The sequence below is a fragment of the Rissa tridactyla genome, chromosome 2 (genome assembly GCF_028500815.1).
Source record: "Rissa tridactyla isolate bRisTri1 chromosome 2, bRisTri1.patW.cur.20221130, whole genome shotgun sequence".
NCBI classification, from domain to species: Eukaryota; Metazoa; Chordata; class Aves; order Charadriiformes; family Laridae; genus Rissa; species Rissa tridactyla.
In genome coordinates, this window is record NC_071467.1 from 104,869,456 (window position 1) to 104,884,308 (window position 14,853).

At 40.9% G+C, this 14,853-nt stretch overlaps 2 protein-coding genes across 5 annotated transcripts; one reads left to right on the plus strand and one right to left on the minus strand.

Moving 5' to 3' along the window:
* Positions 1–980: 980 nt before the first annotated feature.
* On the plus strand, positions 981–4,914 carry HSBP1L1 (heat shock factor binding protein 1 like 1). The gene is made up of 4 exons (XM_054191604.1): positions 981–1,057; positions 1,322–1,388; positions 2,327–2,421; positions 3,450–4,914. Exons 1-4 carry the CDS (start codon positions 1,013–1,015, stop codon positions 3,453–3,455), a joined length of 213 nt encoding a protein of 70 aa, XP_054047579.1. The 5' UTR covers positions 981–1,012; the 3' UTR covers positions 3,456–4,914.
* On the minus strand, positions 3,574–14,780 carry TXNL4A (thioredoxin like 4A). 4 transcript variants are annotated; one of them, XM_054191600.1, is made up of 5 exons: positions 14,176–14,314; positions 12,957–13,034; positions 9,096–9,174; positions 7,270–7,373; positions 3,574–6,589 (listed from the first exon to the last, which is right to left on the minus strand). In XM_054191600.1, the coding sequence occupies exons 3-5, from the start codon at positions 9,105–9,107 to the stop codon at positions 6,418–6,420; spliced, it is 288 nt and encodes a 95-aa protein (XP_054047575.1). In that variant the 5' UTR covers positions 9,108–9,174; positions 12,957–13,034; positions 14,176–14,314; the 3' UTR covers positions 3,574–6,417. The 4 variants fall into 4 exon arrangements, with proteins under 4 accessions (XP_054047575.1, XP_054047574.1, XP_054047578.1 ...); XM_054191599.1 differs by lacking the exons at positions 9,096–9,174; positions 12,957–13,034 and adding an exon at positions 14,653–14,780 and having other exon boundaries at positions 14,176–14,349; XM_054191603.1 differs by lacking the exon at positions 9,096–9,174.
* Between the last annotated feature and the right edge of the window lie 73 nt (positions 14,781–14,853).

The following is a 14,853-nucleotide window of genomic DNA, read 5'->3' on the forward strand; positions in this document are numbered from 1 at the left end:
CAAATTCAAGCAAGCTGAGCAGCTCTTTTTATCTTCACGGAGGTCGGTTTCGACATCTTCAGTACGCCCCTCTGTAGCTTCTTGCTTGAGGTAGTTCAGATAAAATGTTGGTCACAGAATCAGCTTAAAACAATACATTCTGATAACATTGTGGTTAAGCTTTTTGTCAAACAGGAGTTCCCATGTTGGTGTAGCAACATAACATTGTGGACGTCTCTTCTGGTTAAACAGGGAGTTCTCAAGACTGCCACAATGGGTTTGTTCCTCTTGCTTAACTTGTTCGATCAGCAAATCACCTTTAGTTACTTATTACAGGTGCTTGTCATTTCTGTAAAGTAATAGACTGAGGAAAGCTATTGCCCAACACTGATGTTCTCCTAACCCTAGGCACAGTAAATTGAAAACCTCTTAATTTACATCAGGCAACAGTTACAGCACCCAGGACATCTGCATACACAACAAGACACCTCTCCAACACCCGGAGCTTTTTATACTGCAAAGCTGAAAACTGCAGGGATGACCTACATACTACCATGACTGTAAGAGATACCACCCAATTCTTGCTGATGCCTTCAGTCTCATCTCTTTATACATTCTGATGCAAGGAACTTCAACAAGCACGGTATTTTTATCACTCCACGTTACAAAGCTAATTACATGGGAAAAGGAAGCCAACCTTTAAAAAAAAAAAAACCCAAAAGTTGGCCCTTGTTGGTAAACAAGCATTTTTCTTCATTTAACGTGTCACTCCTGTGAAATCGCAAGACCTATGAGGATTAAACTTCAGCATCCTTAGGTAGCCGTTGCCCTGCAGAGTTGCGATTTCTTTGGAAAAAGCCAGGAATACCGCCGACTGCCTGGTGTTTAACGATTCACCCGCTCCCTCCCGAGCGCGGCGCCGAGCAGAGGAGCCCGGCCCCGGCCGAGCGGGCGGAGCGCGGCGCTCACCTGCCCGCCCCGCCGCGGCGGGGGAGGCGGGCGGCCGGGCGTCCGCGGCCGGGAAGGGGAGGCGATGGCGGCCGCCGACTCGCCGGGCTCCGGGGACCTCTCGCAGTTGGTGAGCGCAGGGCTTGCTCCGGCGGGGAGAGCGGCGGCGGGGAGCGGGGACCCCCTTGCCTGCAGGGCTCCGCCGCCTGTGGGGCACCTGCCTGGCACCGGCGGGTCCCCCCCGCGTAAGGCCGGGCGGAGAAGAGCGGGTCGGAGCCGGGCGGAGGGCCCGGCCGCCGCGGCTCGCTAGGCTGGAGCTGCCTTCCGGGGCCGCCGCCGACCGGGGCTCCTGCTTTCGGCTTTTTCTCTCTCTATTTCCCCCCCTCCCCTCCAGGCGGAAAATCTGCTGCATCAGCTACAGGAGAATTTTCAAGCTCTGGCTGAAAAGATAACGCTGAGAAATATCCTCTTTTGAAGGCGGGTGGCTGGCTCCGCGGGAGAGGCTTCGTGTTCCCAGGGCTGCGGTTCCTCTGCCGGACCGAGCTCGGTGTGTTCCTCCCGCCCCCATGTAAAGAGGGGCTTTGGTTTTTAACATTGGAATGCGCTTTTTTTCCCCCCAAACATCAAATTAAGATAGAATGATTGACGTCGCTAAACACAAGCCCATTTATTTTTGCCTTTACTGAGAAGGCAAACTTAAAAAGGGCTGTAGTAAAAGTCGCATCAACCCCCTGTGAGCTAGTCTCTGTGCGGCAATTCTTGCTTTCAAGTAAAAGAAGCAACAAATTACACATAAAGATTCTGAAGGTGCAGTAAAAAAGCAACCATCTTCAAAAATGCCACCTAAATCAGCATATTGCTGCATGTTGCTTTAAAAACAACTGTTAGCCCCGGAGTGTGGGAAGGTGAGCCCTCAGAAATAGAAATTAAGACTTAAAGGGGCTCTGAGCTTTTGCGTTAGATGTACTTACAGAAACTACCTCTGCTTTCTGAAACTGGATTCATTACATTTTCAATTTTTTCTGAAACTCGACCTTTCAGGAAACGGCTGCTTTAGTGTAAGAGAAGAACTCTTATTCTGATTGTGTAGGTTGACTGTATGGTATCACTTAAAATAGTTCCTTGAAAATAAAACAATCTCTTACACAGAAAATACTCCAGGAAGGTATTTGAAAATATTTAGATTTTGAAAGAAATTCAAGCAAGAAAAACTTGCTTCTCTGTTGCAAAAGAAAGTAGGATCATCTTGTAATGCTTTGTGCATGCTTCACCTTGCGTTAGTGTTGAATGTGAATAAGAGGCCGAGACATCTGGAAGAAACCACCTCGTTTTTTCTCACAGAAGAAAAAAATATAAAATTATAGAATTCTTATGTATAAAGCTCTCTTTAACTTTTTACTGGAAGAAATGGGCGAGCGCATTGATGACCTCGAGAAGCATGTTGCTGACCTGATGACAGAGGCTGGGATAGAAAACACCGACGCAGAGTTGAAAGTAAAGACACTAAGTTTTACTCTATTTTATGTATTTCCACTTAGTTTTGAACTATGGGCAGCACCCAGCATGAAAATCCTGTTTACATATTTATCATACGTGCATTTACTTGGATTTTAAAGTACACTGAGGTTTTTTTTAAAAGTACTTAAAATTACCTTGGATTTTTTGCCAAGAGCCCAAGAATGGTACCACTTTTTTAAAAAAAAAACAAACCCGTAGCTTGACAGACCTGTTTCAGCTGAGTGCCATATAGAAAGGGCAGTGCAAACTAATCCCGAATATGTAAACTGAGGCGGCACAGTTAATAAAATGTGCGTGGCTTAAAGCCCTCCTGCCCACCATTCCTGTCCCTCAAGTATGCTAACCTAGCTGACTGAGGATTTCTGCTGGTATAAATTTACGTACACCTGCTTGTAAACCCGCTTCAGCTTCCCACCATGGCTCAGAGCACACCTCTTGAATGCGTTCACCCCCAACGCAGCAGCAGTTGTTTGTTCTTGCAGCAGTAAGATGGTGGGGTGGAAGGGGCAAGGTTAACTTCAGTATTGTTGTCAAACACTCCGCTATATAAAATCACGCTACGGTTCAGGATTGCATGCTAGATTTCATATCGCTGTCTGTTGCAAATGCTGCCCCCCCTGCCCCCACGCATGCCTTAGTTGGTGTTCTAAGTATTTACAAGAGAACATCGCTTCCGTGTTCTGTGGGTGTGGGTGGTGTCTTCTTGCTGTTGCTACACGCTTTCCGGATTCAAACTGAGACACATCGATTATTTTTGTCATTTAGGGACCACTTACCTACCCAGTGAAAGACAGGAAGGTCTGTAAATACCTTTAAGTACTTCAGGCATTTATTTCTTCTGATGCCTTTTGCATGATAAGCTATGTAATGTAATAATTTTCAAAAATATAGAAAGACAATCCATGAAGATGTATTTAGCTGTACAGAGATCTTCCTATTTTTATGCTGAATCACATCCATGAATAATTAAACCACTAACCTGCTTATTCACTGTTTGTTCGCAGCACTGAAATGAGGATGCGATCAAGAAAGATAAAGGGAGAACAGCACCGCACTGAATCTGGGAGATTACAATCACTGTCACTAGTCACAAAAAGCATCAGCGAAAACAAACACGCTTACATCACGTCACAATAGAATCTCAAATTTATTTTTTTTTAAACTATTGCCCCAGGGGGAAAAAAGAAGTAGAAAGCTGGGTTTATTCATCTAAATGGGACACTGTACTTCCTGTAACTGGGAAACAGTTAGTTTCACAGGGGAGACAAAAATCACTATTTTGGATGGAAAACTATAGCCTACATAGTGAACTTATCCAGCCACAAACTTTTTCAATGTATGAAAATATGTTTCATTTAAATATTAAAATTTTCATCATATTTCTTTGTTGCCTTAACTTAAACATTCTCAGAATAACAACAGCCTTCTATGACAAAACTTTTCAATTTGTGTATGCCATTTTGCTGCTCCTTTAAACGTTTGAGATTACAAAATGCACCTTATCTTACTTGATGTTATTACAAAGGTGCCTTTCCAAAACATCAGATGTACAATGAACACAGACTGTTCTGCGCTAAGAGAAACAGCAGCGTTTGCAAAGATCACAGCTGTTCAGTTGTTACTCTTGCCGCAAGCCCACGCACAGCTGTGCTCACCTGGGCAAATAACATCATCCAGGTATGCACATTGTGCCAATTTCAGTTCTTTAACATTAGCCGTTTTGATGGAAGAGCCTGAAGACTTTGAGATAGATCGGAATTCTAGTTACCAAACATGTCCTGAACATGACACAGCATAGCTTTGAGCAACTTGGTCTAGTGGAAGATGTCCCTGCCCGTGGCAGGGGGGTTGGAACTAGATGATCTTTAAGGTCCCTTCCACCCCGAACCATTCTAGGATTCTATGATTCTAAATAGAGTACCTCAGCTAATGAAGGATAAATATGCCTTTTAAAACCTTGGCAGGTGTGAATACTTATGATGTCTTACAGATTCTTCATTAGTATCAACAAAGTATTCTCATCAATGCTGTAATGCGCGTAGATTCACAAGCAGTGCCAAACTGGGGGGAGAGGTTGCTATGCAAGAGGGCAGGGTGGAGAAATGAGCCAACAGGAACCTCATGATGTTCAAAGGCAAGTGCCTTTGAGTAAGCTCATGCTGCAGTGCAGTTGCGAGGGGCTGGCTGGCGTGTAGCTTTGCAGGAAAGGTCTGGGGTCTGGTGGACAAGTTGAAAGTGAGTCGGTAGGGCGCCCTGCCAACACAGGCTGCAGCCACATGCTGGTCAGTGTCAGCACAAGTAGGTCATTCCCCTCTATTCAACTCCTAGGAGACCACACCCAGAAAACTGTGTCAATCTGGGGGCTCCCCGGCTCAAGAAATATATTGTTATGAGGCAGTTAGACAGCCAACAAGATATGGTGGAGAACAAAATAGATGAGGGTTTGAGAGAATTCTGTTAGTTCAGCCTTAAGAAAAGGCTACGGCTTGCTTCCTGGCTACAAGTACCTCATGGTTGAGCATGAGGAACAGTTAGACTCTTCTTGGAGGTGTTTTACACGAGAGAGTTAACAGACACGAGCTGGAACACAGGAAATTCCAGTCAGATGGAAGGAACACTTTTTTCAACTCAAGCAGCAGAACAGGCTTTCGAGAAAGGCTAAGGAATCACATTCCTTAGAGATACTTAACACTGGACGGTCCTGGGCAACCTGATCAAGTCGGACCTACTTTGGGAGGTCGGACTAGACCTCCGGTAGTCCCTTCCAATATAAATGATTCCATAATTAATAACCACTGCGAACCAGATTAATTTAATTTTACTTTCTTGACTCATTCTAAATCTTCTAAAATATACAAATAGTAAAAAAGTGTATTCCCCTTAGTCTTGTGACAAACTGGATCAGAAGTACAGGTATCTCCTTTCTGCATAGTCTGGCTCGTTTTTTCGTAATCCTGTAAATATGCATGTATCAGTTTAAAAAAAACAAAAACAAAAACAAACACACCAAAACAAATAACTCACAAAAAGCCCCCACAACACTGTCTCCATTACTGCAGAACAAGAGTTGTCAGAAATTCGAATGGAAACTTCAAAAGCCGTGCCACGGTGGAATCCAATCCAAGTCTCATGAGTATATATGCATTTTAGTATATCATTAGACGAATGGGAGGTGAAATGAGAGAAAGCACAGCTCATCCTTTCTTCAACTGTTGACTATGCCGCCAGCTCCAGAACTGCAATTACTCTTTGGCACTGCAGAATCTACTAAGTACTTCAAACTCACTACTGTATGCATAATCAACACGAAAGAGAAGTCCATCACCACAAGTCGGTTAAGCTGGGGGGAAGGGAAATCATGGAAGATACCTCCTCTGAGTTCTGCTGAACACTACTCAATGCACCTTAGTGCTTTCTTCCTGGTTTTAGTGGATACAGAAGACTGAGATACTACACAAGGAAAATCTGACAGAAGTGGTAAGCCTTCATCTGCAACATTATGACTTTGCATCCACTTACACTTGTTTTCATTCTCAAATTTAATTAGCTAAAGAAAATTAAGGTAAATAAGTGAAACTCATTTTATTCTCTAAAAAAAAAAAAAGCTATAGTATAGTTTTCCCACGTATTTCTGTAACAAAAGCAAACAAAACCAGTTGAAATGTTTTTCTGCAAACAGGCTTTTTGTGTACAAAAATACATCATACCAAAAGGACAACACAGAGTAAAGTCTTTAAAAAATAAAAATACCTTCCAAAATTCATCTACAGTATTACTGCAGTCAGAGAGTTCCAGGCTTCATGTCTTTTACTTTTCCAAATGGAATTCTAACCTTTGAAATAATTCAAAATATGCTCAAAGTTGAAGGATTTGGGTTGTTTTTTTTCTTTTAATATATATATATGTACACACATACACAAGAATAAATTTAAGTGGATGTAGGGTTAAAAAAAAGGCAGCCCCAAAGAAACGTCAGTATCTGTATTTAGTGGAATAATCTTTTGGCGATACCACCAAACCTCGACCTTTGCGGGCTCCTCTATAAACAGTTTCTGTAATGTCAATCATCTCTTGCTTATCTTCCATTGCCCAGTTGATCTTGTTGTTATTACCTGTACCTAAATCAATCATGATGTGTTTGTTCCTTTAAAGGGAGAGAAAAAGAAACAGACAAGTTAATATGGTATTATAATTCAGAAAGAAACTTTATACTCCCACAAGAATGCTTTGTAGGATTCAAAAGAAGCCCTTACAATGTAAACAGGCTTGCAAAATAAGCCTCCAAGAAAGAGTATCCACTCCTGTCACTCAAGTTGACATTTTACTGCCTATTTCTAAAGCTAGAACAAAGACTGCAGACATGGCCCCAAGATTGCTACTCAGTGCAATTATCCTTCAGCATATTCCCCATTGTTTATATTCTTTCCCACTACTAACACCAGAGAGAGTTCCATGCTTGCCAGTAGCACGTTTTATCTCATCAATGTAGACAACTTGGCTCCAAAAAAACCCTTAATACTTTGGGTATATCTTTAAAGCAAGTTTGACAAGCTTGACCTCTACATGGAGTTTCAGATTTAAAACTAAGAACAACGGATAATAAAAACAGTTTTCACTATTGCTAATTTGTATTCCATTATCAAAACACTGTTACTACGCTAACTGGAAAACAAGTAATTTTCCTATTTAATCACCTCATTCTTTTGTAGAGCAATGAAAATAAAAGCATCAGTATGCTGATATGCACCTAGAAATGATCTGCTGAGACACTGTATTTGACACACAATAAATTTAACTGAGTTACATTCCAGAACCATCATGTACCTGAAGAAAAACATGACAGTACAGGGATCGTACAACTCGTACATCTTGTTGAAGTCTGGTACTTCTGTGATATCCACAAGATAAATGACAGCAAAGTTTTTTACCTAAACAGAAGAAAACAGGAAATATAAAAGCAATACACATTACCAAAACTTTAATTGTTTGTATTACAGATCAAAAGACATAAGCTTTCATTATTGCAAAATTTATTTTCCAAAATATTAAGACATAGAATCACAGTAAACAGCCTTGCCATTATTTTTAACCACAACGACCAATTACCATGAGAAGTATTTTTAAGTATAGCCAAGATGCTAATTTGACATCCAGTATCAACTGGAAAGATACTACGCTAAACCAACATCCAGAGAAACGAATCCCCTTTACGTACAACTGAGAGCTCGCAGTGACATGCACAGTCCTATACAAGTGGAGTAACTGCTTTGTGCAAGCCAAGCTCACATTTTGCCTCCGTCGTCAGCTGCTTACAGACTTCAGACAATTAATGATCTAAAATGCCCTGGTGCTTGCCTCCAAGCATTTTTTTCCCTGCTAAACCATCTAATTTGTTTAACGAGGCTAGTTAAATGAAAACAAAACTGATAATTTAATAATAAAAACTGAACGCTTTTGGAGAGGTGTAAAGGTAAAACAGGAGCTTAAAATTTAATTGATAATGAAAAAAAAAGACCTTGATAAGAAGTTATTCTCTGGGCAATTATGGTAAAATAGGCTTTCATTTTGCAGTTACCGAGTTAAATGCACAAGAATCCCTCCCCTTTAATGTCATAATGTCTTCATTCCTGAAAGAAAACTGTGTCACATTTTTATTTCCTAGATGTAGCATATTTATCCTTAAGTGGAATTAGGGGAAGGTTTAGTTTCTAAACTTAGCTCATACATGTACAGTAGAAATTAACACACACACATTAAAATATAAGTCAGTAGGCATCTAAATTATACAAACCTTTAACTGTAAGGTATATTATCACATACTCATGCATTATACCATGAACACACAACCTTGCCTACCCCATCCTTACTTACATACAAATATAATTTCGGTCCTTCCCATTTGACTACGCAAAATTACCTGCCTGAGGTAACACGTGTGGTCTAAGTTTTATGACAAATTTACTGTTTATCACAGTATTTCCCACATGTTATTTTTGCTATCAAACACCTAAAAATGCTATGAGTAGTATAATTTCTGCTTGATGTAAAGATGTTTTATTTTAGTCCACAAAACAGGATTAGACTGTATCAGAAAAATATTATATACTGTGCACCCCGTACTTGACATCCTAGCAGGTACTTTAATTGAGAAGTATGGAGACATTTGTTTACAAAAACCAGAAACACACAGTAAATAAATTTTGATAGACTCCTGCTTCAAGACAGTTTCTAAATTATGAAAAAACAATCGCACTTCAAAGATGTAAATAAGTATTAGTAGCGAAGAAAGTAAAACCTCTTCTGGAGTGAAACAGCATTGAAATAGTTTTTACTGGGCTTTTATGAAGCCAGTTACAATCCTAGACTCTGTCAATGATCTAATAAAAATATCTCATTTAAGCCACGTTCCAAAACTGGCAAGAGGTAAAGCCTTGAAAACCTGAGTTAGTCATAATATCAAATTCTAACACCCTCTGAAGTGATCATTCATGTCCATTTCAATTTTAGATGAAAGATTTCTAAGTTACTTAACGGGATGTGCATAGTCAACAATTTAGCTGAGAAGTGACTGAAGTTACTCCCTGGTTAGCCTTAGGAGGCAAGAGACAGTTGTTTGTTATTTAAAAAAAAAAAAAAAAAAAAAAACAAACCTGAATAGCCATTTTAATTTTCTCCTATCATTTCTTCTGCCATCCTGCTGACATTTTTAGCAGCAGCAGCATAGCTTCACTGTGGGGAAATTGCAACAACACATTCAGCAATTCTGATAAACTAAACATAATCTTTGAAAAATTATTTAATTTGGAGATTAGAAAATGATTTTAAGTTAAACCAAGCATTAATACAACATTCTTAGGACCTGCTTTGTTCACTGCAAGATTAGTCCAAGGAGATTATATGTTCCACCAGACGACCACTACAAAAGCACTGCTAAACCAAAATTCTACTTCCGTGAACTGCGTATTCCACATAATACTGGAACAACAAAGCTTTTAAAGTTACTTTTACACTATATACATTTAATTCAGTTGAGCTGTTGCAGAACCAGAAATGCTTGTCACAAGCAACGAACATCAACAGCCTAAGATTTTAGAAAAGAGAACCAGAGATAACGAATGCATTAGCTTATCTTCTGAAACTCAGGTGCTATTTAAGTCTTAAATAAGTTATTACATATATCTTACTCAAAAGGACTGGATCATTCAAATCACCTTTGCACAGCATATATGCAAGTTATCACCATAATCAAAGCATCTCAGACATTAACTGAATCTTCCTTCTCTCCTACATGGGAAGCGCAGCTACCTACTTTTATAGAAGTGAAACTGACAACAGTCACCTGCTCAAACGCTAGTATGAGGTCTGAAGCAGACCTTGAAGCTAGATACAGACTCCCAAATTTGAATTCTACGCTTTAAAAGGGGCTCCATTCTTTCCCCCTTGCTTTCTTAATTACAAATCTGACAAGATTACCACTTCAAAACCGCTTAGCTTGCAAGTGCATTGAATAAGGATGTGTTTTGTTAAGTTTGGACACTGGCTGCCAAGGTTGCCTGTGACATGGGCCTTGCCATGTAACACTGCAATATATGTAGCAGCAGGAGGTTGGGATTTAGGCCTAAGAATGAACTAGGTAAAAACATAGTTAAGAGGCTAAATATGGAAAGAGTGATGCAGAAGCACTGCAGTGGCCATAATATCTACCATTTAGTGGCCATGGCAGACTGGGCAGGCTTGTCACCAAGGGGCATTTTATTTCAACACAAGACAAACCCTGTAGAACTACTCAAATATCTCTGCACAGCATTGACCAGTTTTACAGCGTGAAGAGGCACCTACTGTCACAGACACGGTATCAGACCCAAGACACAGCCGGCTCTAATTCACAAGGCTTTAGCTTAGGATCCATTTTAAGCAAAAGCAGTTGAAGTATTTCTGGATTCAGGAGTCAATCTATACTTGAGTGAGCAAGTCTTTGGAGACAAACCACAGCTTAACCACTCCCCATCGACTGGGACATGAATGCATCCCCCAGACAGAGTTGTCAGTTCAAAAACCACAGTCCTATATAGAAGGCAGTGGTTGCCAAGAAGTTTGCTTTCTGACTTCTGAGTTATAACTGGGGATACAGTATGCAGACCTCAAAACAAGGATTACATACAACTCTCAGCAAGCAAACCATGCTAAATAAAAGCAGCTGCAGCTGTAACAATTGAGACTACACTGAGGCTGTTAATGTAAACCAAAATTTTACTCTCCAGACAATATGCAAAAAAACTTGTGGTATTTTAGAAATTGAAGACATAATAACAAGTTTATTCTGAAAGTACTTAACCTCATGACATACAGTAATATTTAGTAAATTTGTTGCAGTAAGTTAGCTGATTTCTGGAAAAAAAACAACGCAAAACAGAACAACCCTCTAGCGATAGACCTCCTTTTGGACAGCTCCACACTTGTTCAACACCTGAAGATAAAAACATTTTCTGCAGAAAAAGACGACAGACATTAACTTTTGAATGTATTTATTTCTGACCCTCTAACTTTCTTTATCCGTCTTTCAATTCAAAACTTTCTCTGTCTTACCAGGACATTGTAGCTGCTGTCCACGGGAACAGGACGGAGGACAGTAGGAGACTAAAAGCCAAACAGCAGCATGGATTCAAAATTTTATCAGGCTTACTTTCATCAGTTGGGCTTTTGTTGTTTGGTTTTTTTCCTTACTGTAGCTTCACAGATTAGTCTACATTACTCAACTCGCATATACAAAAAACAGAAGTACCTTATTGCCTAGCCACAGCTACAGTTCTGTGAAGTATTAAAATAGGCTTTATCTGATTGGGTGGACTACTATTAAATCTTTAAACAGAACAGCTCGACTATAATGCAGAGGAATCTACAGGACCCTTAACATCAGATACAGATTCTGTATCCTATCTTGATCAGGACCACACATGTTGCTGGTAAACAGGAAACACAGATATAGGAAAAATCATATGCCAGATTTACTTAAATCTCATCCAAAGTTCTCCCTCCTGACTTAACTTCATTAACAATGTCATTAAAAAAAAAAAATTAATGCATTCCTACAACATGAGATTGCCACAGCAAGATGATCAATGACTAGGAAGAATGGCAACAATCGTGACATTTCTTTAGATTTCTGTTAGGGCTAAGTAATACTCTTTTTTTTTTTTTTTTTTTGTTAAGATTCCAGTTCCCTTTAAGAAGCAAATCTCACAGCCCCATGTTAACTTATGGCTCAAAGTGCATACAGCAAATACCTAAGGAAATCTGAGATAAGATTTAAGATTCCATCTTCTCATCTTCGTCACCAGTTTCTAGACAATGTTTTTTATTTTTAGATGTCTTTATGGCCAATGAAATCACAGGGAAAAAAACCAGAGGCACTAAGACTACCTTTTGCAACAACTCATTTAGGGTGAAGGCAGCTAGCAGACTTCCATTACTGAACTCAAAGACGCTGCAAACACAGTAAGTACAAACTTGAAAGTCTGTAGTACTGTCAATATTTATTTGAATTTTTTTTCTTGCTAATTATGCTGTAAGTTTAGCTGATAAATTTCTAGGGGGAAAGAGAAAGACATTACGCTGCTAAAAACAATAGTTAAAACTAACAGTTTTGAAAATAACACACGAATAAATGGATTACCTTTGCTCAACTTTAACTACAAACGCCAGTAACTATATTACCAATATGTTTTTTTATAGCTCCCTCTTTCCCTGCTTCCCCTTTCTTTTCCTTCCTCACTTTTCGTGTAACCTTTACGGAAATGCAGACGCACAACTAAATAAATGCAAAACATTTGGACAATCCTACCTAAACCTACATTGACCCAATACAACGTATTGGCTAAAGTGACCCAGCTTCACAAAAGATTATCTTATTTACAGTATTCAGTCCTAAATAAATCATGGCTTTAAAGTATTTCTTAAAAAAGGGGTATTAAAGTAATTCAGCAGCCAAAGCCCTGTATTTCAGGGGATGGGTTTTTATAACTGCGAGCTTCCTTTTAAAATAAAAGTGTATTTTTAAAAAAGGTGTTCCAGAGAAATTTTATGAAACTCAGTTCTTAGATGTTTGGTTGAAACCCTGACAAAGCAAAAATCTAACATCTTACAATTACCATTTGCTTTGAAACTCAGTGAAACCTTGCTTCTTTTTCATATAACACTGGGGGTAAAAGAACGGTAAATTGTAAGTGGAGTACATTTCAGTGAAAATAATCCGCTCTGTATTTTCATACAGTGTCCTAGTTTCTTTTCCCCCAAAAGGATTCAAACTGAGAGAGTCCTGTTTTCCCGTTATAAAGTACAGATAAACATTACTGCTACCCAAAAATATGCTGCAGACTGAAAGAATATTGCACCATGGTAACAAATGTAAAATACGGCTACATTTTGTTCAAATGTAACATGCAACTACAGCACGTTAACATTCTGTATTATTCTGTAGTATAAACACCTGTACAATTGGAACTTTTACTCACTCTTTAAAACAGCAGAGATCCAAACATGGCTTGTAAGCAAGAGGATGAGGAAGGATCTCCCCCTTTAATTTGCCATTTCTGCAGAGGGAGATTTTTAAATAAGAAGTTATATTGTTCTTTCTTCCCCCAGTCACCCCTAACTGACAGTATGTCTGCCAAATTGCCAAGCATCCTACCAAAAGTCGATACTAACAGTATCTGAGTATAAGACACTCCCACCATGTTAAACACAAAATGACTACATTAAAGCATGTCACAACTCCTTACTGTATTCTACTATGTCTTAACATTTGGCTATAGGTATAGATCTTTCATTGTAGGGACTTTTGAGACTTGAGTTCATTTATTTAAAAATAACATTAAAAGAGAAAGAAATACACCACAAAAAGAACTCTGTATCAAGTCATACAGCACATATACAGTTGTGCATGAAGATAGCTTTTCCTACCCATGTTACTATTTCTGGTTCAAGGTTTTTTGCTTCATTTTCTATGTTGTTCAGTTAAAGAAGAGCTGTCAGTTTTCTACATCTATCACTACACAAAACCTTTACCAAATACATTAAAAGGTAAATTATAGCTGGTTGCTTACATTAACAGTATAATTTTTTCTTCAATATTTATCTTTCTTAAGTGAGTGACCAGGTGTTGGCAGCCATTCAGTTTCCATCTGAAAACAGCTTCAGAGTTTGGCTCCTAAAATTTAATTCAGCCCATGCAACTCCATGGAATGCCTTCTGCCTCCACAAGTAATATAACTGACAGATTAACCAACAACATCCTGTACATTTTAGGATCTTGCCATTGTTAAGAGTCAAAATGAAAGTAACTTTTCAAGTTATTCAAATGGAAACCTGAAGCTACTGAACATTCTTATTGTAAAGTGACAGTGCTACATTACCCAAAGCCACGGCAGTCCTACTACCAAGCACTTGTTTCTGCTTGAATGCTGAGGTTCGTTACATGATGGATTATTAGCAGGCAGCAACTCTGATTTCAGAACTTGCAACACTCTCTTCACCCCATTAAATGCTACAAAGATCAGTGTAGTAGGTGACTTTAAGAAACATTAACGAAAGCAAACCAAACAGCTTTCTTGCTGCCTCCTAAAGCTGGAATACCCCTCCAGAACTGAGCTGTAACCTGCCTCAGGCTTCATAGATGCCACTTGAAACACCGAGTGCAGAAAGCAACCGTCTCGCGTCACAGCTCCAGCTCACCTTCTCAGCAATGCTGTATAAGACTTCATCCATTTTCATGCAGGTGGGGTCCCAGTCGTGCCCAAAGCGGATGACCACGACTCGGTCCTCTTCCGAGAGGATGGCCTGGTCCACCTGCCAGCCGTTGTGCAAGTGCGGCAACATGTACGACATCCTGAAGGGCGGGTGGCGGGCCTGCGGGACGACACACACCACCCGGGAGCTGACAGCCCGGCCTGCCTCCGCACGGCGCCGCCAGCCCCCCTCAGCGGCACCCCCAACCCCACACACCCCTCCCCGCGCAGGCCCAGGCCGGCCTTTAGAGGCCGCGGCCTACCATGGCGCAGCGCTGCCCCCACCCCGCCAGACCCTTGCGGGGCGCTGACGGCCACCGGGAGCTAGGGCCGGGCCGAGCCCCGCCCCGCCCCGCCCCGCCCCGCCCCGCCCCGCCCCGCCCCGTCCCGTCCCGTCCCGTCCCGTCCCGTTCCCCCCCCATACCCCCTAGGCCTCCTTCCCTCGGAGAAACGGGGCAACGAAGCCAAGGCGCAATCGGAAGCGGAAGTGAGGCAATACGTTGACCCGACGGGCGCACGCCCCTGGGGAACGCGCTTCCGACCTGCGGAGGGGCGGGGCTTCCCTCAGTAGGCGGGGCGGAGGCCTCTGGACCGTACCAAGCGTGAAGGCGGGCGGGGAGGGGCG

Excerpts from the sequence above, each read along its gene's own strand:
- TXNL4A (XM_054191599.1), bottom strand. The coding sequence starts at position 14,328 with ATGTCGTACATGTTGCCGCACTTGCACAACGGCTGGCAGGTGGACCAG. Across the intron at positions 7,374-14,175 it reads TATACAGCATTGCTGAGAAG|GTAAAAAACTTTGCTGTCAT; the intron begins GTGAGCTGGAGC and ends TCTTCTGTTTAG. Across the intron at positions 6,590-7,269 it reads ACTGTCATGTTTTTCTTCAG|GAACAAACACATCATGATTG; the intron begins GTACATGATGGT and ends CTCCCTTTAAAG.
- HSBP1L1 (XM_054191604.1), top strand. The coding sequence starts at position 1,013 with ATGGCGGCCGCCGACTCGCCGGGCTCCGGGGACCTCTCGCAGTTG. Across the intron at positions 1,058-1,321 it reads CCGGGGACCTCTCGCAGTTG|GCGGAAAATCTGCTGCATCA; the intron begins GTGAGCGCAGGG and ends CCTCCCCTCCAG. Across the intron at positions 1,389-2,326 it reads TGAAAAGATAACGCTGAGAA|TGGAAGAAATGGGCGAGCGC; the intron begins ATATCCTCTTTT and ends TTAACTTTTTAC.